The sequence below is a fragment of the Mustela erminea genome, chromosome 4 (assembly GCF_009829155.1).
Source record: "Mustela erminea isolate mMusErm1 chromosome 4, mMusErm1.Pri, whole genome shotgun sequence".
NCBI classification, from domain to species: Eukaryota; Metazoa; Chordata; class Mammalia; order Carnivora; family Mustelidae; genus Mustela; species Mustela erminea.
Window position 1 is genome coordinate 88,277,750 of NC_045617.1, and position 25,443 is coordinate 88,303,192.

The following is a 25,443-nucleotide window of genomic DNA, read 5'->3' on the forward strand; positions in this document are numbered from 1 at the left end:
ACCAAGATTGTGGGTTTGCGGAGGGCTGGAAACTGTGACTACTTGTTTCAACTTGAACCACCACCCTTGCTGCGGGTGTGGGTTACCTGTGGTCACGCCCCCACGGGCCTTGCTCTGGTTAGAGCTGGGGTGCAGCAGCTGTCCAGCTGCGGTGCGTGCACGTGTGCGCTAGGGGCTGCCCCGCCCCCGCCACCCCCTCCCCGCGGGTAAACTCCGGGCATCCATCAGTCTGTTAATTGCGCTAATTAGAGATCGCGGAGGTGTTAATTGGAAAACCCTGGTATTGTGCCTGTTTGGGGAAGAAAACGTCAATAAAAATTAATTGATGAGTTGGCAGGCCGGGCGGTGCGGGTTCACGGCGAGGCGCAGGGTGTCGTGGCAAATGTTACGGCTCAGATTAAGCGATTGTTAATTAAAAAGCTACGGTAATTAATACTCCCTACACCATATGTGCCCGCGGAAAAGGCACAAAGGTTTTTCGGCGTGTGGGGGTCCCCGCCCCTCTTCCTCTCACCCAAAACACCCTAGTCCTTGGGTTCTCCTTTTAGCCTCAAGATGGGTAGAACTCGTCACTTCTGCCCTGAGAGGGGACCAGACTGACCAGGAAAGTTACTAGGAGGGGTCCCCTGTGGCATGCCCACCAGGGTTCTTCGAAGGGCCAGGAGCCTCAGGGGAAGTGGGAGCCCCCGGTGGCCCCACAGCCTCCCCCAGAGCGGAAGAGGAGGCTGCGGCTTTGACCCAGCTTCCTTCCTTTCTTTCGAAGGTGTCTGTGGGACCTTTGGGTCCTGGAGCAAGGCTCTGAGGTGTCCTGACTCCCCAAGGGGTTCCCTGAGAGATGGGAGACTGGGGACCTGCCTAAAGATGGGACTAGAGCCCGAGAGAAATCCTTGACCACCTAAAACAATTCGGCCTCAGACACTTTCACTTGTCCCCAAGATGTGGTAGAAGAGGGGTCAGGAAAGGCTGGGGTGGGTGCGGGATGAGGGCCTCAGTTTTAGCGAATCCTAGAAAGACCTAATTCCCCCCTCCTGACATGCTGTATAAAGGAAGAAAAGCCAGCCAGGTGACTTGGGCAAGGGATAGTGACTTGCCCAAAGTCACACAGCTGGCCCTTGAAACCTGATAGTCTCTTTCCTGGAGCTCTCTTCTTCTCCAGGTGTCAGCTGCTCTTTTCTGGGGAAATGGGTGACTGGGGTAGGAGTGTGTGGTGAGAGGGGGAGGGGCAGGAGTGAAGGGAGGAGGAAGCTCTTGGAGGGTGCCCCTCCACCCCCGTCCCAGAGGAAGCAGCTAAGGTCCACATGAGGTGGATCCTTGGGGAAGGGACCACTGCCGTGACTCTGATGGGCCATCAGGGTCTCCAACCAGCCACTAGAACACTGTGGCTTCATGTGCACATGCTGGACTAGGGAGTTTTACTCCTGGAAATTTCCAAGACCGATAAGACTTCTAGGACCACCCCTTCATGTAGAGTTGGGGAAACTGAGGCCCAAAGCTCGAGGAAGATAGAGGATTCACAGCTGGTTGTGGCTGAGCCCAGGCCCTTGCCTTCTCCTAGCCAGGGTCCAGGTTCTCAGGGCACTGCTATCAAGGCCTGCCTCCAGCACCACTAACTCCCCCCCACCCCGGGCCTGCCTGCCCCAACCCCCAGAGTCTGCACACCCACAAGGCAGAGGACACCCCATTGCTATCGCAACACCCAGTGGAGAGATGGGCAGGAGGCGTGAGGCCGCTGGTGTGCTCATCCTCAGAGGGCAGATGTCCCAGGGCAGGGAAGGTGAGGGTGTGGAGATGCCTGGGAACACATGCAGGTTTGGGTGCGTGTTGGTGAGCGGGTGGGAGCAATGAAGGAGGTGAAAGCCCCAGGAGAGGGCAGAGCGTGCCACATGGGAATTAATGCCATTCATACACCCTGCGGAAATGACTTTTCAAATGCATATAATCTCAAGCATGCAAATGAGAGGCTTGCTTCACCCTGTTTAATATGAATGATCGGCCCTTGAATAGCTATTATTACACGCCACATTGCAGCAATTATGTTGTACACTGGGTGTCGCTCTGTACCCCCCCCATAAAAAGACAGAAAAGAAAGGGACACCTCTGTTTGCAGCCTCATTCCTTTCTTCTCCCTTTTTCCAAACTTGCTGTCTGATCTACAACTTTATGGTGTGTGTGTGAGTGTTGGAAGGGGAGGCACTCTCCCTTACCCCAGGGAAGGAACTGCTGGATTCTCTTTCCTTTCTCCTGTGCACACACAGGCACCCCTGAGGCTCTGGTCTTTGTCCCCTGGGGCCCAGGAGTTCTCAGATCTCAGAAAAGCTAGACTTGGAATCAAGGCAGGCAGCTGCTCTCCACCCCCAGCAGGGCCAGGGTTGGGGGAGAGGGAGCAGAGTGGGCCCCTGCTGTCTCCCCATCCCCCTTATGTGTAGCTGAGCCCCAGGCCTGAGTGGGGGAAGGTGCTCTGTAAGCTGCTGCAAGGGATCAGGGTGGGTGGCTTGGAGGAGGGGGCTGGGGCCCTGTGCTCTGACGGGTGGAGGATGGCGCCCACCCCATTCATCATTTGGCAGCCACTGGCCCTCGGGCTGACATGGCCATTAAGGCCTGCGCCCAAGTGCTCAATCTCTTCCGAACCATCACCCCCAACCTCACCCTAGCCCTGGCCCACCTCCTCTTGGATCTCAGGAGTGGGAGCAGCAGCTGGGGGGTGGGCGGTAGGGGGACAAGCCCTTGAAAACACACAGACACACACAAACATGGGAAACCCTAGGAGCATACAGTCACCCAGGAGGCCACACAGATCAATCCATTACGACCAAGATACCTAGAGTCACAGACGAAGAGGGGCACAGGAGCAGCGATGTGGCACATGTGACCGTTGGGCTCCCCATGGACCCTTAACACCTCTCCCCCTCATGTACCCCCAGACCCTCACACTCCTCCCAATAGAAGCAGCAAGTGGCCCAGCCAAGAGGGAGGGGGGAAGAGTTCTTCCCGGGTGAAGGGAGAGAATTTCCCTGGCAGGAGGGAGATGCTCTTGGGAGCGGCCACCTTGGGGAAGGAACTAGGGAAGTGATCCAGCCTCTCTGGTCTGCTCATCCACTGCCTATTGGGAGACCCTGCGATCCTGGGTCTGCCTAGGCCAAAAGGGGATCAGAAAGGGCAGAAAGAACGAACACTGGCTACCTTCCATAGGTCCCTTGATCTCTGCGTGATTTGGGCCAAGTCTTGGGCCTCCCAAAGCCTTAGAGTCCTCACCCTTACAAATAAGGCAGGTGGAGAAGGCATGGATCGGAGCTTACCTGCTGCAAGGTGGTTTTTACACGTGCTGTTTTACTTACTCCTCACAGGACTCCAAGAGGCTAAGATTAACTGCTTCTACTGACAAACTGAAGTTTGGGGAGGGTTTTTATTTTTGTTTTTTAAAGTTAATATATTTAAGTAATCTCTGCACCCAACACAGGGCTCATACTCATGACCCAGAGATCAAAAGTCACATGCTCTTCTGACTGAGCCAGCCAGATGCCCTGAGGTTTAGGGAGTTTAAGACTCTGTCAAAGATCAGTGGTGCGGGGCGCCTGGGTGGCTCGGTGGGTTAAGCTGCTGCCTTCGGCTCGGGTCATGATCTCAGGGTCCTGGGATCGAGTCCCGCATCGGGCTCTCTGCTCAGCGGGGAGCCTGCTTCCCTTCCTCTCTCTCTGCCTGCCTCTCTGCCTGCTTGTGATCTCTCTCTGTCAAATAAATAAATTAAAAAATCTTAAAAAAAAAAAAAAAAGATCAGTGGTGGGTATCAGCCAGGTCCCTTTTGACTGCGATGCATGTTCCTCTCAAGGGGCTGTGGCTTCGGGGATAGCTGGGAAATGGGGGCACTCCAGACTTGGAGAGCAGCTGGGTATACTAAAGGCCCCTATTTGCATCACAGTATGTGTGTGTGTGTGTGTGTGTGTGTGTGTGGCCTGCAAGCGTGTGCACGCGCGCGCACACACATACACACTCATCCCCCCTGTCCCCCCAGCAGATGTTGGACCCTCCTTGAGTGATAGAAGGAATCTCTGGCCTTCTCCTGGCTACCTTTGACCGTTGCAAACAGACCCTCTCTTTCCGGGAATGCTTCCACCCCTGGAGAAGCAGCTGGGGAGGGAGGGGAGAGCACAAGATTCAGGCCTTGACCCTTTGCCCTGAACTGTCTGGACCCTCAGTTTTTCCATCTGTAAAATCAGGATGATAATAACTATCTCTCACCATCTTTGTGAGAAGGAATCATGGTGCTAATAGAAATAGTAAATGTTATGGAGTGTCTGCTTTTGGCCATGGCTTTTTGGCAGGTCAGAGAAGTGGAACCACTGACTGCCTTCACCACCCAGCTCCAGCCCAGTTGAGTGGCACCCAGTAGGTGCTGGGCAAAGGACAATCACATTTGTGGTACAAGTGTGGATTAGAGCCTTTCTGGGTCCTAGGGGAGGAGACCCTATAAGGAGGCCCTGTCCTGGGGAAGTCTCTGTCTGTGGGGAACACACACAGAGGTCATTACTGGTGGGGGTGGGGCTCAGCAATATGGTTGGTCCCAGTGAATAGCTCCTCCGAGTTTTGATATCCTAGCGGGATGATATCCTAGCCGCAGGCTAGCTTCCCCAACGTCCTAGCCTGGAGGGAGAGGCCAACACCAGGCTGGGGGGCGGGTGGATGGGATTCTCTACCTTACCCTCCCCAGGAGCAAGGGTGAAGACATCACCTCCTCCCCTTCCCGGCCAAAGTCTCCTGGAAGTCCGGAAAATGTGGGGGAGGAAGGCAGTGGGGCGGTCTCAGCTTCACTGAGCTGCCCCTCAGTGGAGCTGCCCCTTCCCCAGCCTAGGGAGAGGATGGTCGGGAGGGGGCCCGCACCCCGAAAGGGGTTGTAGGAGCCCCTCGAGGAAATTAAGGAGGAAGAGATGCCCTAGGATTGGGGGGCAGGGGGCTGTTAAGCTGTGGAGGTGTGTTGTTTGGGGGTCGAGGGGCTTCGGTGGCTGCCCCCCCCCCCCCCCCCCCCCCCCCCCCCCCCCCCCCCCACGGTAGCCCGCGTCCTGGTTTGAGCCTCAGTCCCTCCCCCGTGTCTCTCCTCCCCCTCCAGGTCCCGCTAGAGCGACATGATGGTGGAATCCGCCTCGGAGACAATCAGGTCGGCTCCCTCTGGCCAGAACGGCGTGGGCGGTATCTCCGGGCAGGCCGATGGCGGCGGCGGCGGCGGCGGCGGCGGCGGCGGTGGGGCCGGGGCGGCGGGCGCTGGCGGAGGCGGCCCGGGCAGGGACTCCGCGGCGGGCCCAGACAGCAACGGCGAGATGAGCCCGGCAGAGCTGCTGCACTTCCAGCAGCAACAGGTAGGAGCGGGCGCCCCTCCCTGGCAACCGGGAGGAGCAGAGGGGCTCGGCCGGGCCACTTCCCACTCTCTTTCTGGCGACATAGGTCCCAGGCTTCTGCCAAGCAGCCTCACTTGTAACCCTCTTGAAAAGATCCAGCCTCCAGGGACTCCCTCTGCGCCCTCCCACACCAATGGCCATCCAAAGGCAGGGGGAGAGCAGGGCTTCCAGGAGAGAGAAGTGGGACCCAGGAGGCCCAGAGGTCAGGAAGCTTGGACCTGTTTCAGAAAGAGACAAAGACAGAGAGACTCCTGGAGAAGAGCGTGAGAATGTGCGTTTGTGCTCTCCTCCTGCACATTGGCTAAGTGAACAGAGTTGCAGAGGGAGACCCCTCTCTAGGGTACATGTTCCTTGGAGAAAGGGGTTGTGTATACAGGGGTATCTTCACTTTCTTTGTACTGTAAAATCTCCCCCACTGCCTTCGCTGCCTGGGCCCCTAATCCAGGCTGTGAAGAAATTAAGCTTCCAGGCACCAGAGTCCAAAGCAGCTAGGAAAAGGCCAAAGGTAGGAGGCAATGGCAGGCCTCCATTTTTAGGGGTCAGTCTGGGAATCCCTATCTGCCTCCCCCTTCCGTTTCTCCCCCCTCCACCATTCCACCCTAAACGGCAGAGTTCAGGAGTTCAAGACCAGCCGCTAAAGTTTGAGAGGCCCTGGGGTGGGGAGCCTGGTTGGTGATGACAGAGCAGGGGCCCCAGGTCCTGGCCCCACAGCCCCACCCCTGGAAAAAGGGAGAATCATGCTTGACAAGTTCAGGAGAACCGGCCCAGCCAGCCTTGGCCTTGGGATTCTCCTCCTCTTATTTGATTGCTCCTCCGAGCTCACTGCTGGCACTGCCCCTTGGGGGCTCTGCTGGGAAAAGTCATGTCCCCACCCACATCCCCACCCCTGCCTCAAGTGCACACAGATGTATATTCCCACCTTGCCCTGGTGTTCTCTCCCAGGCTCAACGTGGGGCTCCTCCCCCAACTCCATAAGCCCCTCAGGGGTCCTTTCCCACCACTCTCTGTGGAATGGAGGTCAGACTGGGAGCTGCACCATCCGAAGCCGGCACCCTGCCTGGAGCTGGTCAGCCACCATTAACACAGAAACTGAACCAACCTGGGTTAAGTCCCAGCCAGTCCCTTAACCAGCTGTGCAACTTTGGCCAAGTCCTGGACCCCACCTTGAGCCCTGGCCTCCTGGATGCCTAAAGCATAGGATTTTTAGGATCAGGTGCGATTTGAGCTCTGCACACACCGAGTGGCCCATGTAGATGCTCACAGAATTGAGGACTTCAGAAATCACTTCCTCTTACAGACCATGGAGACCCGTCACCTTCCCCTGGGGAGATAGCCCTTGGGAGTTTGCTGGCATCTCCCAGGCTTGCTAACAAGCAGGATCTCTGGGGAAGAGACCAGAGTTTGTGACATCTACTGGGGACAGAAGGTCAAAGGGCCAAATCTGACCCTTATGAAAATAATAACAAGACACACCCCACCAGAAATCTCTAAGGCCACCCATTTTTTATAACCACCTCTTCCCTACCCCCACCTCTGTGCACACAGGGCTAGGAAAGGTTTTGAATGTGGTGGGGGATGGGACGGATTCGGGAACTACGGACGCTGGAAAGTGTCTTTTAAACAATTATTTTTCAACTGCAGGGTGAACACAGATTATCTGTAAACTGGGGTCATGTGTGGGCTGGGGAGAGACAGAACTTTCTGTACTGGTCAGGTTTCTTCGCTCTGCATCACACACAAGCCATGTTGTGCCATCTATATTTCACGTTCAGGTTATTCCTGTTTGTTTTGGGGAGTATCCCAAAGTCCTGGAAAATCCTATATCTGTTTCACAAATAAACTGGGGTGGAGATTTGGAGGCAGGCGGAGGGCTGTTTTAGCCTTTTGGGCTCACTATGGGCCTGGGGCCTGGGGCCAAAGGAAATAGACTTAAAAAAGTTCTGTTGGCTCCGAACTCTGAAAGAACCCCACAAAACTAAAATGATAAGTTTTTTCAATTAACAGGAAAGGGCCCGTCCTTCTAGCCCCAGTCTATGAGCCAGGCTTTGGGGGAAGTTTCAGGGGTAATGCTTTCTGGTACCCCCCAACAACAAATGTTCCTGACTATTGGTGGGGTAGATTAACTGTAGAAAAGAAAGCCTGGCCCAGTGGGTTCCTCCTTCCTCTGCTGGGCCTCACCAGGAAGTCCTTTGAGGACAAACAAACCAATAACCTTCCCTCCCTTTGGTGCTTTGGGTCTTTCTCATACATGGGCCACTTAATCACCATGCCGGCCCTAGGATGTGGGTGTTATGATTCCCATTCTGCAGATCAGGGGACACTGACTGGGCTTGGTGACACGGGGACAGCTGCAGCTAGAGCTCAGCACAGCCTCCTTTTGGCTGATCCCCCATCACACAGTCCCCTATCGGAAATGGAAGGAGTGAGGCCTGGAACATAGTAGGTGCTAAATAAACGTCCGTTGCTGAGTGCCTGACATCATTCCATCCCCAGCCCTGAAAGCTCTTAGACAAATGAAAACAACACAGCCTCCAGGCCCTAAGTAGCCACTCCAGAGGAGGGAGGTCGAGGGCAGGTGTGGAGGCTGTGCACTGTTCCCATTCCTCCTCCTCAGGCCTCCTTGGGCCTCCAAGCCCCTCTCCCTCTTTCCATCTGCTGGTCTCTGTGCCTCCACTCTGGATAAATAAGCCCTGGAAATGCAGGCTTGGCCTTTGGGAGTAATGAGTTGACAGAGGGGAGGGAGATAAACAGGGCGAGTCAGAAGTCAGGCCAGTGACAGGACTGGAGGCTGCGACAAACAGTGCTGAAGAGGGCAGCCTCATCACTTTGGAACAAGAGCAGGCACCGTTTCCATGCAACAGCAGGCCGGGAGCTTGTTCAAACAGAGGCTGGGGATGGGGGTGGGGGGGTTACATGGCTGGGCTGCCAGGCCCTGTCTGACTAGAGAGAGGGTCCCCACCTGGCTGCCCCCTTCTCCCAGCAGCCAAGGCCCCCGCCTCCCCCTCTCAAGCCCCTGTCTGCTCAGTGGCAGAGCCCCACCACCTCCACGCTGTCCTTAGGGCTTGGACCAGCTCTCCAGTCTCACCCCCTTACGGGGAACCGACTGTGAGAAGGCTCTCGGTGCAGGAGGCCTGGGAGTGTGCATTCATTCCGCAAACATGCCTGGAGCCTTATTTACACCAGGCTCCCTGCTGGCCAGCTGGAGCTGATGACCCCAGCTGCTATTCAAGAATACCCTGGACCCAGTAGACATGCCAGCTGTGCACCCATCCCCTTGCTTCACCCAGCAAAGTCTCCTTCCTCATTGCTCCTTCTGCCCCTGTTTTCCCTCTGAGGGTTTTTTTCTTTGAAGGTTGTTCTTGCATCTTACCCTAATCTGATTTCACCTGGATGAAATGTCCCCAGGACGGGGGTGGGGTGGGGGTTCCCCAGGGACAGCACAGAAACCCTTTGGGCTCTGATGGGGAGCAATGAGGGTTGGGACAAGTGTGGGAGGTGGTGGGCCTCAAGAGGCTTTGGGGCCATGGCCTGGCCGCCCTGGCCCAGGGGGGGCTGGGAGGGCTGGGCCGGCGGGGAGGGGGCTGCCAGAGCTGCTGGCGGCCGCGCTGAAAGGCGTCCTGGGCCTCTGGAGCCTGCACTTCCATTGTCCTCTGGTTTCGGGGGTGACAGGTCAGTGAGGGTCACAGGAGGGTTGCCTAGCGTCTGGGAACTCCCACTGCAGTTGCTGTGACAACCGGGGCCAAATCCCACCCTGTTCACATCCTGTGAGGACATTCAAAGGGGTTGGGGGGCTCTGCACATTAATGGGCTTTTAACTCACCCCCTCCTAAGAGATGGGGGGGATGTCAGGGCACGGAGGAAGAGAAGAATGGAAGACATTTTTGTTCCCCTCCTGCGTCTGGCCCTCCTCTGCCCAAGCTACCTAGGGGGACGGGATGGGAAGGGGAGGCTTATGGGGTGAATTAGCACACATACCCCCACATCACACACACTGTCAACAGTGGTCTTAGTCCTCAGGTCAGGGGCCCATTTCTCCTTGGGACTCATGCCCCCAGACCCTACTTACTCCTCCTCTCCAGTCTCACACCTTGTATACTCTGCTCTTTTCTCTTAATTAGGATGACACCCTCCCCAGGAGGGGCTGGGGACCTGGAGGGAGAATGGGGGCCCCAACTCCCTGGAGGGGAGACTTAGGAACCTGACTTAGCCCCTGACTCCCAACAGCTGCAGCGTAGAGCGGACTTGCCTCCACCAGGACGTAGAGGGCTGGGAAGAAAGGCCGCCACCCAGGTCATTGGGGTCGTAGGGGGAGAGGTCCTTAACTCCCCACATCTTGTTCCAGTCCTGGGTTGCTAAGCCGAAGGCCACCCTTGTTTTATGTGTCTGCCTCAGGGCAGAGGCGGGTGAGAAAGGCAGAGGAGAGGCTCCGGGCCAGGAAAAGGAACCCCCAGGGTCCTGCTTTGCTGGGACTAGGAGGGAGCCAGCCCACCTTACCCCCAGCCTCCCCTTCTGGTATGGAATTCTGACACTCTCTCTGTCTCTCTCCCACCCCTATTTTATGCCAGGGTTCTTGTGGGTACTGATCAACCGGGAGCTTGGGGACAGGGAAGAATTTGGGGGAGGGGTGCCTGAATGTTTCCTCTTCTGAGTGTGAAAGGTTAAAGTGGGGGAGGGCCACTCCTCCTCAGCGGGTCAGTGGAACGCCTTGATTCTGAGCAGCCCCAGGGGGATTCCTTGGGAAGGGACTTGCCTGCCCCCACATGCACTACTCTGTGTCCCACACTTGAGTCTCCTGTGGAAGCACTAGCGTCAGGGTCGTGGCTGGGCTCACGGTGGCTCTGGACCTGGAAAGAGACGTGCTTCTGGAGAGCCCATAGCTTCTGGAGAGCTGGCTGGCGGGCAGCTGAGGCAGGTCTGGGAGGTGCCCAAGCAAGCAGGGGGTGAGCAGGGGGACAGGCCGCACTACTAACACCCTGCTCTGTTTCCCTGCTTCCAGATCCAGGGAGGGAACCAGGGAGCCAGAGAGGAGTTCCTTTCCTGGCTTCGGAGCCTCTGGGTCACTTGTTCATTCTCATCTCCTGGGGCAGGGAAGCCCTTGGTGGCCTTGGTGGGGAAGGGGGCCTGAAACACGGCTGTGTACCCGGGCTCTGAGTCTCCCACCCACGTGGGCCTGCCTGTATCAGCGCGTTGCTGGTTTTCATTTTAATGGTTCTAATTTGAGAATGCGCCGATGTCATTTTTATGAGGTTGGTGTAAAAAAAATTTACAGCCTTTCCAAAAAGCTTTTTTTTTTTTTTTTCCAAGGGAAAAAGGTGTAGAATCACTTCGGGGGTTTTATGGTCTCCTCTCCCCCAATCCTCCTAGCCCCCCTTTTCTGTGTCGTGTCGTTTTTCCTGCCTCTGCTAGAGGACAAAGCCTAGCTAGTCAAGAACCTGGATCTCCCCAAGTCAGTACCTTTACTGGTTGGGTCCACTGACCTCTGACCTTTCTCCCTGGGCCCCTTCCCTCTGCTCTCTGGCTTCAGAGGAGTTGCATTTCCAGCTGTGGACAGAGAAGTGTTTCCCGTTTAATTCCAATCAACAAGTATTTATTAGGCACCTACTGTTTACTAGCAGTGGGTTAGGTATCTGCCCTTAGGTATCTGGGTTAGGAGTTGCATTTCCAGCTGTGGACAGAGAAGTGTTTCCTGTTTAATTCCAATCAACAAGTATTTATTAGGCACCTACTGTTTACTAGCAGTGGGTTAGGTATCTGCCCTCAGAGATTATATCACTGCATTTCTTCCTCAAGCATAGAGTGCAATCAAAAACCCTTGTCCCTGTATGATCTAGCTACTGCTCACCTCTGGGTCTTCCTCCCAGGCAGACTCCTTAGCTTGGCCAACTCAGGCCTTGGTAGTTCATGATGCTTCAAGCTTAGTCCTGCCTCAGGGCTCTTGCACCAGTGCTTTTGTCCCCCAGGAATACTGTCCCCTGAATGAGTTCTCTCCTAAAACTTAATGTCTCTTCAGAGAGGCCTTCCCTGGCCATGCAGCTTAAGTAGGCAGCCAGCCATCCTGCATGGAACGCTCCTGGAACACTAACCACCATCTCTTCTTAGCCTCCTTCTCTTTGTTTTCACCATCTGGTTCATCACCTTAGAACGGGATCCCTGTAAAAGCCAAGACCCGGAATCCCCTGGAGGCTGGGATGGTGGATGCGCCCTGTGGGGCTTCACACATCCTCGCTAGAGTACTGACAAATGAATAGGGAGTCGCTAGAGTACTGACAAATGAATAGGGAGTCGTAGTATGGCTGAGGGTAAGGGAGGCTGGGGACAGGTCATGGGCTTTCCTGGGGCTCTTTTCAGGTTTGGGATAGGCTAACCACCACCTCCCCAAGTGCCCTCCTGTGCCCCTTCCCCTAAATCTAGACAGCCCCGGTGGAAATTAATTATCAAGACAATTTCTATCTCGGTTTTGCCAGAATTAGCTAGATGCAGACAAAAGAAGTTTGGATTTTATTTTGGCTGCCCCTCCCCACAATCCAAGTTAAACCAGAATTTGCCAGAAGGTCCTCCATCTTGACCGGCACCTCGTGGCTCTGCTTCCCTGTGCAAAGCCTATGTGAGGCCCAGGGGATTCAGTTTCTGCCTCTGCTACTATGTGACTTTGGGCACGTCACTGTCCCTCTCTGTGTCATTTCCACATCTCCAAAGTGAACTACAGCTGTGGTTCATAAACCATTTAGCTTAAGATCCAGCCTAAAAGATACATTTTCTTGGAGCCCTAGCACAGTTTCCTGAAACAATGCTTCTGCTTACCTAATACTTCTGATGCTTCCTTATATGTGTGTGTATTTTCCCATTTTTTTGACCTACTAAATTGCTGTTATGACCCACCACTAGATCATGACCAGCAATTCAGAAAACATGAGACTAGATGCCCTCCAACACTTGGAGCTCACTGGGTTCTGTGGGGTTCTGCTGCTCTACTCTCCAAGGTCAGCCCTTTCAAGCTGGCCCCTGAGCACCACATCCCTGCCCTCCCAATCCTCAGGCCACAGAAAGCACCAGTAAGCAGCCCTGCACCTGGCCTCCATTGAGAGGATGCCAGTCTCTACCCCCGAATTCTCAGAGACAGAAATGAGGGTGTGGTCTCACCCCACGGACAAGAGACCCTCCTGCCCAAGATTTGTTTTTCTCCTCATAGCAGCCCTTGTTGCCCTCCAAGCTCTGGCTTCATTCCCCTCCATCCTGACCACCCTCCCTGGATGCCATCCGTTATAAGCCATTTGTTCCTAATTGTGGAGATCCTGCTAATGACTTCTGATGCTGGGGCGGGGGGGGGGGGGGGTGGCCGGGAGGTGGGGGGTTGGTGAAGGGGAGAGTTCGCCTTCATTAGCAAGACAGTTCTGGAGGGGGGAGAGGTGGGGCGCAGAGGCTGAGGGAGGTTTTGGTGAGTGGGTCCTGCCAGGTAGCACTAACAAATGACAAGAAGGTGGCAGGTGAGCAGTAAAGACAAAAGTTGGTGTCCATTCTGGACCCACTGGGTGCCTGGCACTATGCTAAGTACTCTGCCTTGTGTACTCTTCATAGCAGCCCTGGGTACTAAGGGCAGGGTTATGCCTATTTTGCAGAGGAAGAAACTGAAGGTCAGAGAGGTAAAGTGACTTACCTAGGTCACACAATGTATGGTGGAGCCAGGATTTGGATCCAGATCCTGACCAGGGTCTGTAAACTGAATGGCCTAGTACTGCTTCCTTTGAAGGAAAACTGGACCTTATCCCCTAAACCACAGAGCTGAGGATGAGGCTTTGAGTCCAAGGGGTGGAGAGAGGGGATTGAAGAGGCCAGATGACTCCCAGTGTTCCATTCTGCCCTGAGCACACACCCCGCCCCAGGGTTTGCATGATGGCTTCTCCTTGGTGTGGGATTCTAAACGCCTTTCCCACCCCAGGCTGTATTTGGGTATCTCTGGCCCTCAGGGAAGGGACATGGGGCCAGCCTTCTGAAGATTCCTGTGTTGGTTCTTGTCTACCTGCCTGCACCAGCCTTATTTCCCCTTCACCCCTAGACAGCTGGAAGCACCCAGGCTCAGGGGAGAGCAGACTCATAGGCTTTAAGGGACCATGCACAAGCTCCTGAAGGCCTTGCAGGGGTCAGAGGCACTGGGCAGCCAGAGGTGTGCGGACTCCATTTCCTGCCCATGGAAACTTGGGTCTCAGTTTCCTTCCTTGTCTGGAAGATGGAGACCGTGACACAAGTCCTGCCTCGCTCAAGGTGATGAGGCTTCAATCAGATGTAGTCCTCTACAAACGCCAGCTCTTGAACTCTGTCCCCTCGGCCTGCTGCCCCTGTTCAGCCTGGACCAAAGTGAATTGCACAGATGTGTCCACCGTCTGCTGCTGGCCGGGAGGGGGTTCACAGGTGCATTTGACAACATCTGTGTTTTCAAGGGGGCTGTAACCTGGTCGGAGAAAGTGGAGCTGGCTGTACTGGGGTGGGGGGCCCTCATCCTCCACATCTCTCAGCAGCGCGCAGCGTGGCCCCAGGACCAGCAGCCAGCGTAGATGAGGCCTGGCGTGTTGGAAGTGCTGGATGGATGGGACTTCGGTGGGGCTTCAGGAAGTCTCCAACCTACCTGCTCCCTTGGGTGACCGCCCTGGAGGAGGGCATCCTGGGCCAGAGGGACCCCCTCACTCCCAGAGTGCTGTCCCCAGCTGTGGACAGTGGTGTGGCATGGGGCATGGAGCAGCACTGGAGTACGTCGAGTGGACAGGGTCCTGTCCAGGCCATCTGGAGAAGGGATCTTGGACCCCAGGTCCAGGGTCTGCCCATTACCCTTGCCCTGGGCACCCATGGTGTGATTTTTCAGTGGTACCCAAACCATTCTAAATTGGGTCAGGCCTGAGCACTAAGCAAATGACACGAAATGACCTTGGGTTATCCACCATCACCTCTCTGTCACCTCTAAGCGCAGGGCCTGTGCATGGTGGGCAGTCATGCATATGAGTAAGTAAATGAATGAAGGAATGAATGAATGAATGAAGTGGGACTGGGACTGGGACTCCTCCAGCCTCTCCCGCTGCCCAGGAATGGTTTCAGGGTCCCTGGACTTGCTGGGCGATTTCACTCCTCTGCACAGTGGGGGTCACTGTGCCAGGAACACACTTCAGCTTCCTGTTCCAGCTGAGAACCTCGCCCCTCAGGAGTCCGGTCAGGGCAGCGAGTGCCGCCACCTTCTCTGGGCTCTAGGGCCCAGTGCTCACCTCCACCCCGGCTCTGATGGATGACTGTCCTTGCAGCTCTGCAGCTGTAAGTCCTAGGGCAGGCCAGGTTCTGTATGTCCGTGTCTTGGCACCCAGCATAGCCCCTCGAGTACAGCAGGGGCTCAGTAACCTGAAGGAGGATGTGAGTGGAGGCAATCCCAGGAGGGTCCAGCCTTGGCTGGGCAGCTTGTCTCTTGGCCTGCAGGGGAGGAAAGGCCCGGAGTGGGAGGAGGGCAGGAGGGTTAGTGAAGGGTCCATCGCAGATGAAGACTGTAAGGCCTGTCCTTGTTTCCTGCAAATCTTGTAATTTCGTGCTCCAGGGGACCACAAAGTAAGAGAGTCTATGGGGAGTGAACCCAGCTCCCCGGCCACCCCCCCCAACTTCCTCTGGAAACCCCTCCCCTGTTTCCCCTCTGGGTCACCTAGGCCAGCCAGCTTCTCCAAGGCTTTCTCTTCCCCCAGCTCGCCCCCTGACCTCTGGCCCCCTACCTCTCTACCCCACCTCCACCTTTTTGACAGAGAGCATGTGTCTGACTCATTAGACCTGGAGGGGATCACTCAGGCACCAAGAGGCGGGGCTCCTTCCCAATGACCACGTGGCCACCTCCCTTCCTTCCTGCACCGCTGCCCCCCACCCCCACCCCCTTTCCATAGCTTCTCAGAGCCTTTTGACTCCAAGAGGTCAAAGTTCTGCTTTCTGAAGTGAATCATGCTGAAGAAACCCCAGGCCACTTGTCCAGGGGAAGAGAGGGGCTGGGGAAGGCCTGGGATCTGGGGGGCTGGTGAGGGGCGCACTCATGTGAGCTCCAGGTATGCTGGAGGCCACACGCCCACAGATAACACCAGTGAGTGTTTAGAGACCATGCTAAGAGAAGCTAGGTTCAAGGCTGGGGACAGCTCAGCTGTTCAGTGGCCGTAAGGAAGGGGCTTCAAAGGGTGTGTGTGAACATGCAGTGGGCACTCGGGAGTGTTTGCCAGGTGGTGAGTGTGTATGAGTGTGTCACATAAGGTTTTGCCTTGTTGGTGCGCGTGATGAGGTCAGAGAGTAGGAGTCCACATGAGGACAAACATGAGTGTGTGTGCGTGGACAGAGGTGAGGGGCCGCAGTGAGCACGTGTTGTTACGCAGGCATGCTGGGCAGGAGGCCATGCTGGCTGCTGGCTCACTGAGCCAAGGGGGACAACCCACATTCCTTAGAAGGGAAGGGAACAGACCCTTCACTACACCGCCTTGGTGCCCAGCTTGGGTCCTTTTGTCCCACTGGTGTTTCAGAGATGGATGGTATCCCGGGTTTGCAGAAGACTGAAGCACAAAGACAGTGTAACGTGCCCACATCAGTCATACTGCTGGTCAGTGGCACAGCTGGGATTCAAACCCAGGCCTGTCTGATGCCAGAATCCCTGTCAGAGGCCTGGACATAACTGTCTGGGGAACGTGAGGGAAGACAGGTGTTGTGCTCCTGGAATGTGGATTCAGGACAGGTCCCCATGTCCCCTGCCTCTGAACCCTGCACTGATCCAGAGTGGGGTGATGAAGGGCTTGACCATCCTTACAGAGAACTTCCTGGACCTCCCTCTCTGAGCCTCCCACTCTCCCACCAGACCTCTCACTGCTCACCTTCCAGGCTCAGGGATGGGCCAGAGCTGCTCCCTCTGCAAAGTCCCTGCATCTCCACTGCTATGACCCTGCCAGCTCCCAGTTCAGTCCAAGCCACGAGGGCCTCTGAGCCCGGACCACCACAGTGAGGTCAGAGCTACTTGCTGGAAGTTCAGACACACCCTTGAGAACTTGACCAAATTCCCCCATACCACCAGGCCTTGCACCCAGATCCCTGGACTCAGAAGGTCACACCATGCTCAGAACCTGAGACTCCACCCTGATCCCCCTCAACTGGGTGCAGTGACCCCAAGTGAGTGCTACTCCCTTTGAGTCCAGACTGGCCACCTGGCTGAGGCTTCCTGAGTGCAGATCCTCACTCTGTGATCCTGGGCAGATTGTTCATCTCCTGGAGACTGTTTCCTTAGCTGTCGAATGGAACTGATAATCCCTACCTCACAGCCTCACAGGAAGGATTCAGTGAGATCTTGCAGGTAAAGGGCCTGACACGGAGTAGAGGCTCAGCAAGTAGTACCTAGTATTAGTACCTGGAGTCCCTCTATTGTGCTTTCCGCTAGGATCCTTTTGTGGCCACTGTCCCTTCTGTTTGCTGCCCCCATTGAGGCCCAACAAAACCTCTCAGGTCCCAGAGTGAGGCCCCTATAAGCTCTGATCCCCACACCCTGGCAGCTTCTCTCAGGGACTCCTACTTATAGGCTTAAGGGCAAGTCCAAGTGCCCCTGTGACCCTCTCACCACCCTCAGCACCTTCCACCTTAGCCTGGCTTCCTCCTCCTTACTGCCCCATTCTCCCTGAACCTTCGATCCCGCCCCCTCCAGGCCCTTCAGGCCTTTGTTGGAGCAGGTAGGCCCTGTCCTGACAGCCAACTGTCCCCTCTCCTGCAGGCTCTCCAGGTGGCCAGGCAGTTCCTGCTGCAGCAGGCCTCGGGCCTGAGCTCCCCGGGCAACAATGACAGCAAGCAGTCGGCCTCTTCCGTGCAGGTGAGGAGGAAGGCAGGGGAGGCGGGTGGAGAGGGTAAATTGGCCCTCGAGGGATGGGCAGGACCAGCTGGAGGATGGCTCTGGCCAGTCCCCAGTGCCACAAAGTAGGCAACTTTCCAGAAGCAAATACAGTCAGTGCAGGGGTGGGGTGAAGAAACGACTTTTTCTTGTCTCCACCCCCATGGCCCAGGCCTTGCTCTGCTCCGTGTCTTTGTGTGTGTGGCTCAGAGTTTGTGTCTGCAGTCAGCTCTTGCCTTCTCCGGGTACCTCCTGCTTGCTTCCTTTCCCTGGCTCTGCCCTCTGGGTCCCCGTCCCTTCTCAGGTTTCTGTTTCTCCATCCCCATGGGTCACTTGGCCTGTCCCTCTCTCCCTGGCTCTCTTAGCTGCTGAGGTCACCACGTGCCTCCTCCCCATCTCTCACCCGCCAGCTCTCTCTCTCTCTCTCTCTCTCTCTCTCTCTCCCCCAGTTTCCTGTCTCTCGGTGTCTCTCTGTCTCTTTTGTTTTCCTTTGCACAATCTGCCCTTTTTTCCCCCTTTCCCTTCCCCCAGCTTGCCGGCCCATCTGGCTGGCTGGGGGAGGGGAGTTCTGTTGGAGGTTGGGGGGGGGGTGGGGGGAAGCCAGGCCTTCTGTTTACCTTTTGTGTCACAAAGAACTTGGGAGAATTGCGGTCTGAGTCGGGTGGGTCACGATTCGGGCAGCCAGTTCCCCTCCCCCTGGGCCCTGCAGCCTTGCTTCCTCGCTCCTCCACCGCCCCCCTTCCCCACAGCAGCAGGGGAGGCTCGGAATTGGGGAGAGGATTAAGCCGGGCTTTGAAAGGAAGTTTATCTAGGGGAGGAAGGGTAAGCACGACCCTGAGCTCGGAGCTCTGGAGTTTGTGAGGGTGGGGTGGGAACGGAAGGAGGGAGGTGAGGACGGCAGGGAGGAGAAGGACCCAGGACAAGGCTTTGTCCCAGGATGGGGACTGCAGGGCTCTGAGGAGTATCTGAGTCTTAAGTCATACAAGCTTATATTTGGAAAATGGTTTGAACAAGTTCAAGGTGGCCGACGGGTGTGGGGCCTGAGCAGTGGTCCTCTTTTAGAAGTCTTGAACCTAATGAGACAGCCCTCAAGAGGGAGGAGTTGGGCCAGGATAGGTGGTGGTCTGGATGGGGAGGTGAGAACAGATCTGGAAGGTAAATAATGGGAAGAAGAGCAAGTTCTCACACCAGAATGATATAGAAGGTTCTCTTACCCTTACCGCGTCAGGACTGGGCCCCTTTGAATTAGGGATCTCCCAAAGGCCCCCCCACCACCCGCAAAACACACACACATTTCCCGGGTCTGAAATGGCTACTGCTCTGCGTTGTCCTCACCCTGGGCCGGGCCTCACACCTTCTTCTAAGAACAGGGAAGGGTGGGCTGGGGTAACAGGAATGTTCCCCTAGCCAGAGAGGGTCTGCTGACCCAAGGCAGGAGGGAAGGAGTTTGATGGTAGTTGGAGGGACTGAGGTCAGGCATCAAGAAGGACTTTATTACAGGGGCACCTGGGTGGCTCAGTTGTTGAGCATCTGCCCTTGGCTCAGGTCATGATCTCAGGGTCCTGGGATGGAGCCCCGCATCGAGCCCCGCATCGGGCTCCCTACTCAGCAGAGAGCCTGCTTTTCCTTCTCCTACTCCTCTGTTTGTGTTTCCTCTCTCGCTGTGTCTCTCTGTCAAATAAATAAATAAATTTTTTTTAAAAAAGGACTTTACGGCTGGCTATGAGGTATAGGAGATCTGAAATAATTGAGAGGGGAAGGGAGGCTAATGGAATCTGCCTCAGGAGAGCCCCTTCCCCAACACAAGAGCAGCCCTGGAATGGCTTAGAGTAAGAGGTGGAGGTTTGGTCAGAGAGACAGAGCAAATGATCCTTTTCTCAGGCCTCCGCTCTCCTTGCCTCCTCCTCCAAATCATTGACTGATTCATCCATTCGTCAAATACTTGCTCAGGACTAATGAAACTAACAGCATTTACAGACTGCTGACCATGGGGCAGATACTAAGTGCTTTACATGTGTCATTTGTCTCCCCTTATCCTCACAATCCTGTGGGGTCTAGAGATGCTGTTATGAGCAGATAAGGAGACCTTAGCCCAGATAGGTTGTCACTTGTCCAGAGTCACACAGCTAATAAGGGACAGAGCCGGAATATGACCCCAAACAACTGGCCCCAGAATTTAGACTCTAATGTCTGCGCTGTGATGTCATGTGTGCTCAGCACAGCAGCGAACGCCAGCAGTCCCCAGGTGCAGAGTCCCAGCCAGATGAGTCTCTGGGTTCAGGGAGATGGGGTTCATGGGCCATGTCTGAACTTCCCCAGGGGCCTGGAGATCCAGCTGTGGACCCTCTTCTAACCTGGATACCTTCCTTGCCTCTCATTCCCACCCTTAGGTTCATAGTTTCTAAGGAGGTGGAGCTTTGTCCCTCAGTGGGGCCCAGGGCCTTCAAATAACTTCTCTGTGAGTGAAGTGGTTAAAGAAAAAAGATAGATGGCCACCCGTTTCCGGTGGCCTCCACATGACAATGCTCTGCTCCCCAGGGCGAGGCAGGATTGGCTGCCTCACCTCCCCTCTCCCAGAGCCAGCTTCTGAAGTTTCTAGAACCATGTTAGTCTCCAGCTCCAGCCTGGAGATGGCCTAGTTTGTGCCCAGGCCTGGGCCCCAGGCAGGGAGAAGTCAGTTACAGAAGGCAGCAAAGTTAGCTGGGAGTTTTGAGGTGCAGAGCGGACGGCGACTAGGGCCAGGCCCCTTAGCCCTGCCCAGCCTCCATGCAGCTTGTCATTGCCCCTAACGCTGACCCTCCAGAATTTCTGGAAATTGATCTTGGTGCCCCACCGCTTCTTGCCGCAGCCCCAACCCAGAACTAGTCTGAGGACTTCCTTCTGGTCATCTGCAAGGGAGTTTAACCTAAACCGAGCTTCGGCCTGGTGTCTCCACTTGAGCCAGTGACCCTAGACCACACTTTAGGGGTTGAGTTTGGGTCCTTGATTCTAACACCAAATTGCATCCGTGGGGTGCTCAACCTCCCCACGGACAAGCATCCTCTCTGTAAGCCACCAGCCAGACCAGCACACTATACATACCGTGGGTGGAGAGGACCCAGGGGCCTGGGCCGGGGCCCTGCGGGAGGGACTGGCGGCAGCTGTGGGCATTTAGCCCACGGCTCACACTGCCAGGCCTTTAGTAAGCATTTAGCCGCCCTGGCCACTCTCCAGACAGTGACTCATGGGCCTTGCTGAGCTGACAAGCTGACAGTGTCTATCCTGACCCATCCCAGCCTAGTGAGGGGTCAGCGGGGACACCAGGGGAGCTCCAGCTCTGTCCTCAAAACCCTGAGGGGTGTTGGGGGGGGGTGGTGTCAGCCAGTCCAGGAGCTCAGCAAGCACTCGGCAGCCCACTCTCTGACCTCTCTTGACCCCTGGGCCCCGGCAGACTAGTACACACAAGGCAATCCAGGCGTCTCTGCAGCCGCCTCTCCGGCCAGCTGTGCGGCCAGCTGTTCGGCCAATTGGCAGGGACGGCGGGGGCCGGGGAGGCCTTCCAAGGTCATCTCTTCCATTCCCCTGCGTCCAAGTAGGAAAGCCCCAAGGAAGGAAATGCCACATCCTTTCTTGTATGCCACTCACCATGACTCACAGCCCTATGGTGTCTGGGCTGTCTCCCTGCCTGGGCCATGTCCATCTCCAGTTCAGTCCTCCCAGGATGAGGAGGTCAGGCCCTGGCCATGCAGTGCCTTCTGGGGTTGGAGAAGTCATGGAGAAAGGAGAGTGAAAGGAGGAGAAGAGGAAAACCCAAATGTTTTACAAAGTAGTTTTCTCTACGTTTGCGTAGAATTTAATGGGCTACAAATAACTTTCACTTGCCCCTATTCCCACTGTCCCTTTGGGGACAGGCCAGGTTCTTTAAGTTCTCTAGGTCTCAGTTTTCTCATCTGTAAAGTGGTAGTGATGATTAGACACCCTACCTCCCCCGCTCCCATTTGCTGTGAAGATTTAGCCGAGTGCCTAAAGGCACCTAATTAGCAATTAGCGGTCTGGGTGGAAAAGGTGAGGTGAGGTGATTTCAAAGAATAGTTAGCCTCAGGAACAAGAGCCTAGGTCACCTGAATCAGAAGTCCAGGACTCTGAGCTCCCTGCCACCATGGTGGGCACCCCCGAAGGAGGAGGAAAGAAAAGGACGGCTGAGCGGCCTCCCAGCCTCAAGGGCACCCAGCAAGGGACACAGGCTGCCTCCGCAAAGGGTGTGGGTCTGTGCCACTGTCTGCCCCCTCACCCCGGCCCCTCTGAGAGTGAGTACCAGAAGACCCCCCACGGCCTGGCTTTCTAGGGTCTCCTCCAGGTACAGTTGTAAGAAGGGAGGTTGGCCTTTGGCTCTCCAGCCTCCTCGACCCCTCCGCTCTCTGGATAATTCAGTTTCCACCCACACTTCCTAACCTTCCTCAAGATCTGCTCCAAGGTAGGGAAAGCAGTGTGGACACGGGGAAACACCAGGAGCCATGGAGTTCACAGACCCGGGCTTGAATCCCAGCCCTGCCATTTAAGGCTCCTCTGTAGAGGCCCGGGGGGCCTTCCTTCACCCACAGAATTCCCCAATAAAGAGCCAGGGTGTGTCCCTCCCAGGGCTGTTGGCACAGAGATGGCTGAGATAAAGAAGAAGAGCCCAGGGCTGGGGCTCAGCCACCAGTTATTGGGGTGAGGTGTAAGAAGAATTGGGAGCCCTGGGACTTCCCCCATGTCCCTGGATCCACTACACCTCCTGTGCCACTCCTCTTCCTGGGGATTCCCTAATTGGTGATTTGAGGCTGAGTCCTTCTCCCCCTCCCCCCTACCAGCTCCGCCTCCCCTGCCCTACCCATGAGGCTGGGGTGGGGGGAGGTGACAGGGGTCACCAGTCCCTTGAGGATATAACCTGTCACATCCTGCCCAGACAAGTCCGGCAGGATACTCCCTGCCTGGGCTGCCCGGACCCCTCCCTCCCCACCCTTGGGCTGCCAAAGGGGCCTCTGAGCTGCTGGAGTAGGTTTTTCAGTTCAGGGGAGTAAATGCTCAGTGAGTGCCTGCTGTGTGTGGGAAGTGGTTGGGGTTAGGGGTGCTTTGAGAGCTTGGCAGCAGGAGGGGAGATGAGACCCGCTGGGCTCTGAGCCCCATCATGGCACCCGTCTTGCCAGAACGGTGCGACTAAGACAGCCTTGCCACTTGGGCCTCCCTGGCGATGACTACCCCAAAGCCCGGGGATTTCAGGAAGGTGGGGCAGAGGAAAGAATGATGTTAGTGCTTTTCCAGGAACCTGTTAGCTGATAGCTAGGTTCTCTGAGCCTCCTCCAGAGGGCCTAAGCCAGGCCAGGGCATGGAGAGCTCCTCCACTCTGAGAATCCTGCCTGTTCCTGCCGGAAGGCATCATCTGCACTGGTTCAGTTCCCGGTTTAGCGTTTGAGGAAACTAACACCCCAGAAGTGGCTGCAAGGGACTTGCCTGGAGGGCACACAGCAAATTCCTCCCAGAGCTAGAAGTAGCAGCCCACGCCTGGCTCCCTGCTTGGTGTTCTTTCCAGCCCATTTTGACTTGACAACACCTACGTACGCCGTGGCCGGCCCTCCCTGGGTCAGCTCTGGCTATGGGTGTGCCCTGCCGATGGCCATGCCAGGGTATGTGACATGTGTGCGATCGGAACCAGAATCCAGGTCCTCATGCTGTGGGGGCCGCAGACTGCTCTCCAGCCAGGCCCACTGTGGACATTGCGCTCTCGGGACATACTGAGCTATTTACCGGGAATGGCTAGGTGTTGCCCATCCTCATCCCTAAGGGAGAAAGCCTGCCAAGCTTGGATATGGGTTCTACGACTGGTGTCACTGGACATAGTGCCTCTTGCGATAACAGCCCCCCCCTTCCGGGGCGCCTCCTGCGTGCCAGGCTGTGTTTGAAATTTCAGCTCACTAATCTTCATGAGAGCCCTAAGAAGTGGGCACTGTTTTTACTTGCCCTTCAGAAACAAGAGTATGGAGAACAGGGAGGTAAATCACTTGTCCAAAGACACACAGCACGTAGGTGGCAGAGCCAGAATTTGAACCCAGCGGTCTCCCTCCGGTCCTCATAGCCATACTGGGGGTGGGAGTGAGAGGAGCAGGCTAATGGGGCCCAATCCCACAGGTGCCTGTGTCAGTGGCCATGATGTCGCCGCAGATGCTTACCCCCCAACAGATGCAGCAGATCCTGTCGCCCCCACAGCTGCAGGCCTTGCTCCAGCAGCAACAGGCGCTCATGCTGCAGCAGGTGAGTCTGGCCCCAGGGCAGCTGGGAGGTGGGAGAGAGGAGGGTGGGACGGTGGCCTCCCATCTCGCACCCTGTTTACTGCCAACATCACTGCTGGCCAAAGCCGGGGAAGAAACCAGAGAGACTGCTAAGGCTGGATGGATCTGCATTCCTCCAGGGCAGCTGGGGAGAGGTCATGGGTCAAGCCTCTCCTGCAGTGGCACCCCCATGCTCCCTGTCTCACCTGCCCGCCTCTGTATCCAGAACCCCAGGGAAGGGCAGAGTACTGGAACATCCCGGCACCTCGCTGTGATGGATTCAGGAGACCCGGAGAGAGGCAGGGCGGGCTCAGAGCTATGGGGTGAAGCCCCCCCAACCCCATCCCTGCTCCGCTCCCTCCCCACCCAGGCCCTGCTGAGGATCCTCAGAGCAGACTGAGGAGAGCAGGCATCTCCCTGCGGGGTGTCTCTTTCACCACCCCAGTGAGACTCCGTACTTCTGCCTCCAGGAGCCCCATCACAACAGGGCCAGGGCTGTTCTGGGGTCCGCAGTCCCCGGCCCGTGGTAACCCACTCGCACCCCTGCCCCCCTCCACCTCCCACCCAGCTGCAGGAGTACTACAAGAAGCAGCAAGAACAGCTCCACTTACAGCTTCTCACCCAACAGCAGGCTGGGAAGCAGCAACCCAAAGAGGTAAGGGGCCTGAGGTGCCCCCTCAAAGGACCGCTGCCCCTCCTGGCCGGAGGCTGGGAGCCGCACAGTGGCTAGGAGAGAACTGCCTTGAGGGCATAGGAGACCGATCAGGAAGCACCGGGAGGGAATTATGGGGCAGAGGGGAATGGGAACTGGGGGTGCACAGTTCTCCAGCTGCCCTTGTCCCCACTCCGTCCTTTCCTCCTTGCCTCGTGTTGTCGGATTAGTGAGGACAGGCCCCGGTGTCCCTTGCTCATGACCAGCTGCCTTGTCAGGTCCTTTCCTACCCACTTGTCTCTTAATGACTTAGCACCTCAGCCCGCCACACACCCTCCCCCACCCCCAGGTTCTGGTCCCTCAGAACCCTCAGAACTTGGCGCTGCTCCCTCCAACCCTGCCCCAACCTCTGCCACTTCTTGTAATATCAGGCCCTTCCCCTCCAGAGAATTCCCCGGCCTCACCTGGGCCACAGTGCCCCCTGAGCTTCCATACCAGGCCCCTGGGCTCCCCCTCCATGTCCCAGACCTGTGCCTCCCTCCTGCTGGCCTAACCACAGCCAAGTCCTGGGTGGCTTCTTCCCAGAAGGCTGCCCTGCTGACTCCCAGTCATTTCCCAGTGCCCTCAGCCTCCCCCTCAAGGTCTCATCCTTGTTGCCTTCCCTGCATTTTCTCTAGGCTGGCTTTACTGAATAGCTAGCCCCCCACTGCAGCCCCAGGGCAGGGGGCCAGGCAGAGACGTCCCTGCCTCCCGAGCACCCAGCACAAGCTTGGCTCCCGGGGCTCAGAAAAGACCTGCAGATGGGCTGACTTGTTGGTGCCTGTGTGAAGAACTGACTGGCTGGGAGGCTGGGGGGAGGGGGGCGCTGGCAGGAGACAGGGAGGGAGAGAGCGGAACTCCAGACCTACAGTGAGCAAGCGAGCAAGTGTGCGCCTGAGCAGTAGAGATGCGACTCTTCCCCAGGCCTGGGTCCCGATGACCAGCTGATGCGGATCTTTCAAAGTCCCGTCAGACTCTTTGATTCCCTGTATCTAAGAAGCAGGAGAGGAGAGGAGCTGGAGGGGGTAGGCCCCCTCCTCGGCGCAGGAGGGGGGCACCCGCGCATGTGGGAAGGGTGCCCGCCAGGCGGGAGTGGCCCCCGGAGCCTGACAAGCTCATCGATCATTGTGATGAGAGCCCCCCCCCCCCTTTCCAGGCGAGCACAGCTGCGGTGCGGGGAGCCGAGGCGGAAGGAGGGGGGCGGGAGCAGGGAGGGCG

General features: G+C 56.5%; 1 protein-coding gene and 1 long non-coding RNA gene across 5 annotated transcripts in view; one reads left to right on the top strand and one right to left on the bottom strand.

The window, feature by feature from the left end:
• FOXP4 (forkhead box P4) overlaps positions 1 to 25,443 on the top strand; it is a 51,858-nt gene that overhangs the window by 14,029 nt on the left and 12,386 nt on the right. For 2 of the 3 annotated variants that reach the window (XM_032339905.1, XM_032339904.1), the window contains exons 2-5: positions 5,102 to 5,348; positions 17,137 to 17,232; positions 23,395 to 23,517; positions 24,103 to 24,189. In XM_032339905.1, coding sequence (XP_032195796.1) covers positions 5,118 to 5,348; positions 17,137 to 17,232; positions 23,395 to 23,517; positions 24,103 to 24,189 — 537 coding nt within the window. In that variant the 5' untranslated portion in view covers positions 5,102 to 5,117. The remainder of the gene's footprint in view (positions 1 to 5,101; positions 5,349 to 17,136; positions 17,233 to 23,394; positions 23,518 to 24,102; positions 24,190 to 25,443) is intronic. The other variant, XM_032339907.1, reaches the window with a different exon arrangement.
• Positions 18,888 to 25,440, bottom strand: LOC116588606. Of its 2 annotated transcripts, none has more exons than XR_004285021.1 (4): positions 25,095 to 25,440; positions 23,436 to 23,607; positions 20,875 to 20,984; positions 18,888 to 18,921 (listed from the first exon to the last, which is right to left on the bottom strand). It is a non-coding gene; the product is annotated as an uncharacterized LOC116588606 (long non-coding RNA). The 2 variants fall into 2 exon arrangements; XR_004285022.1 differs by lacking the exon at positions 25,095 to 25,440 and adding an exon at positions 23,741 to 23,803.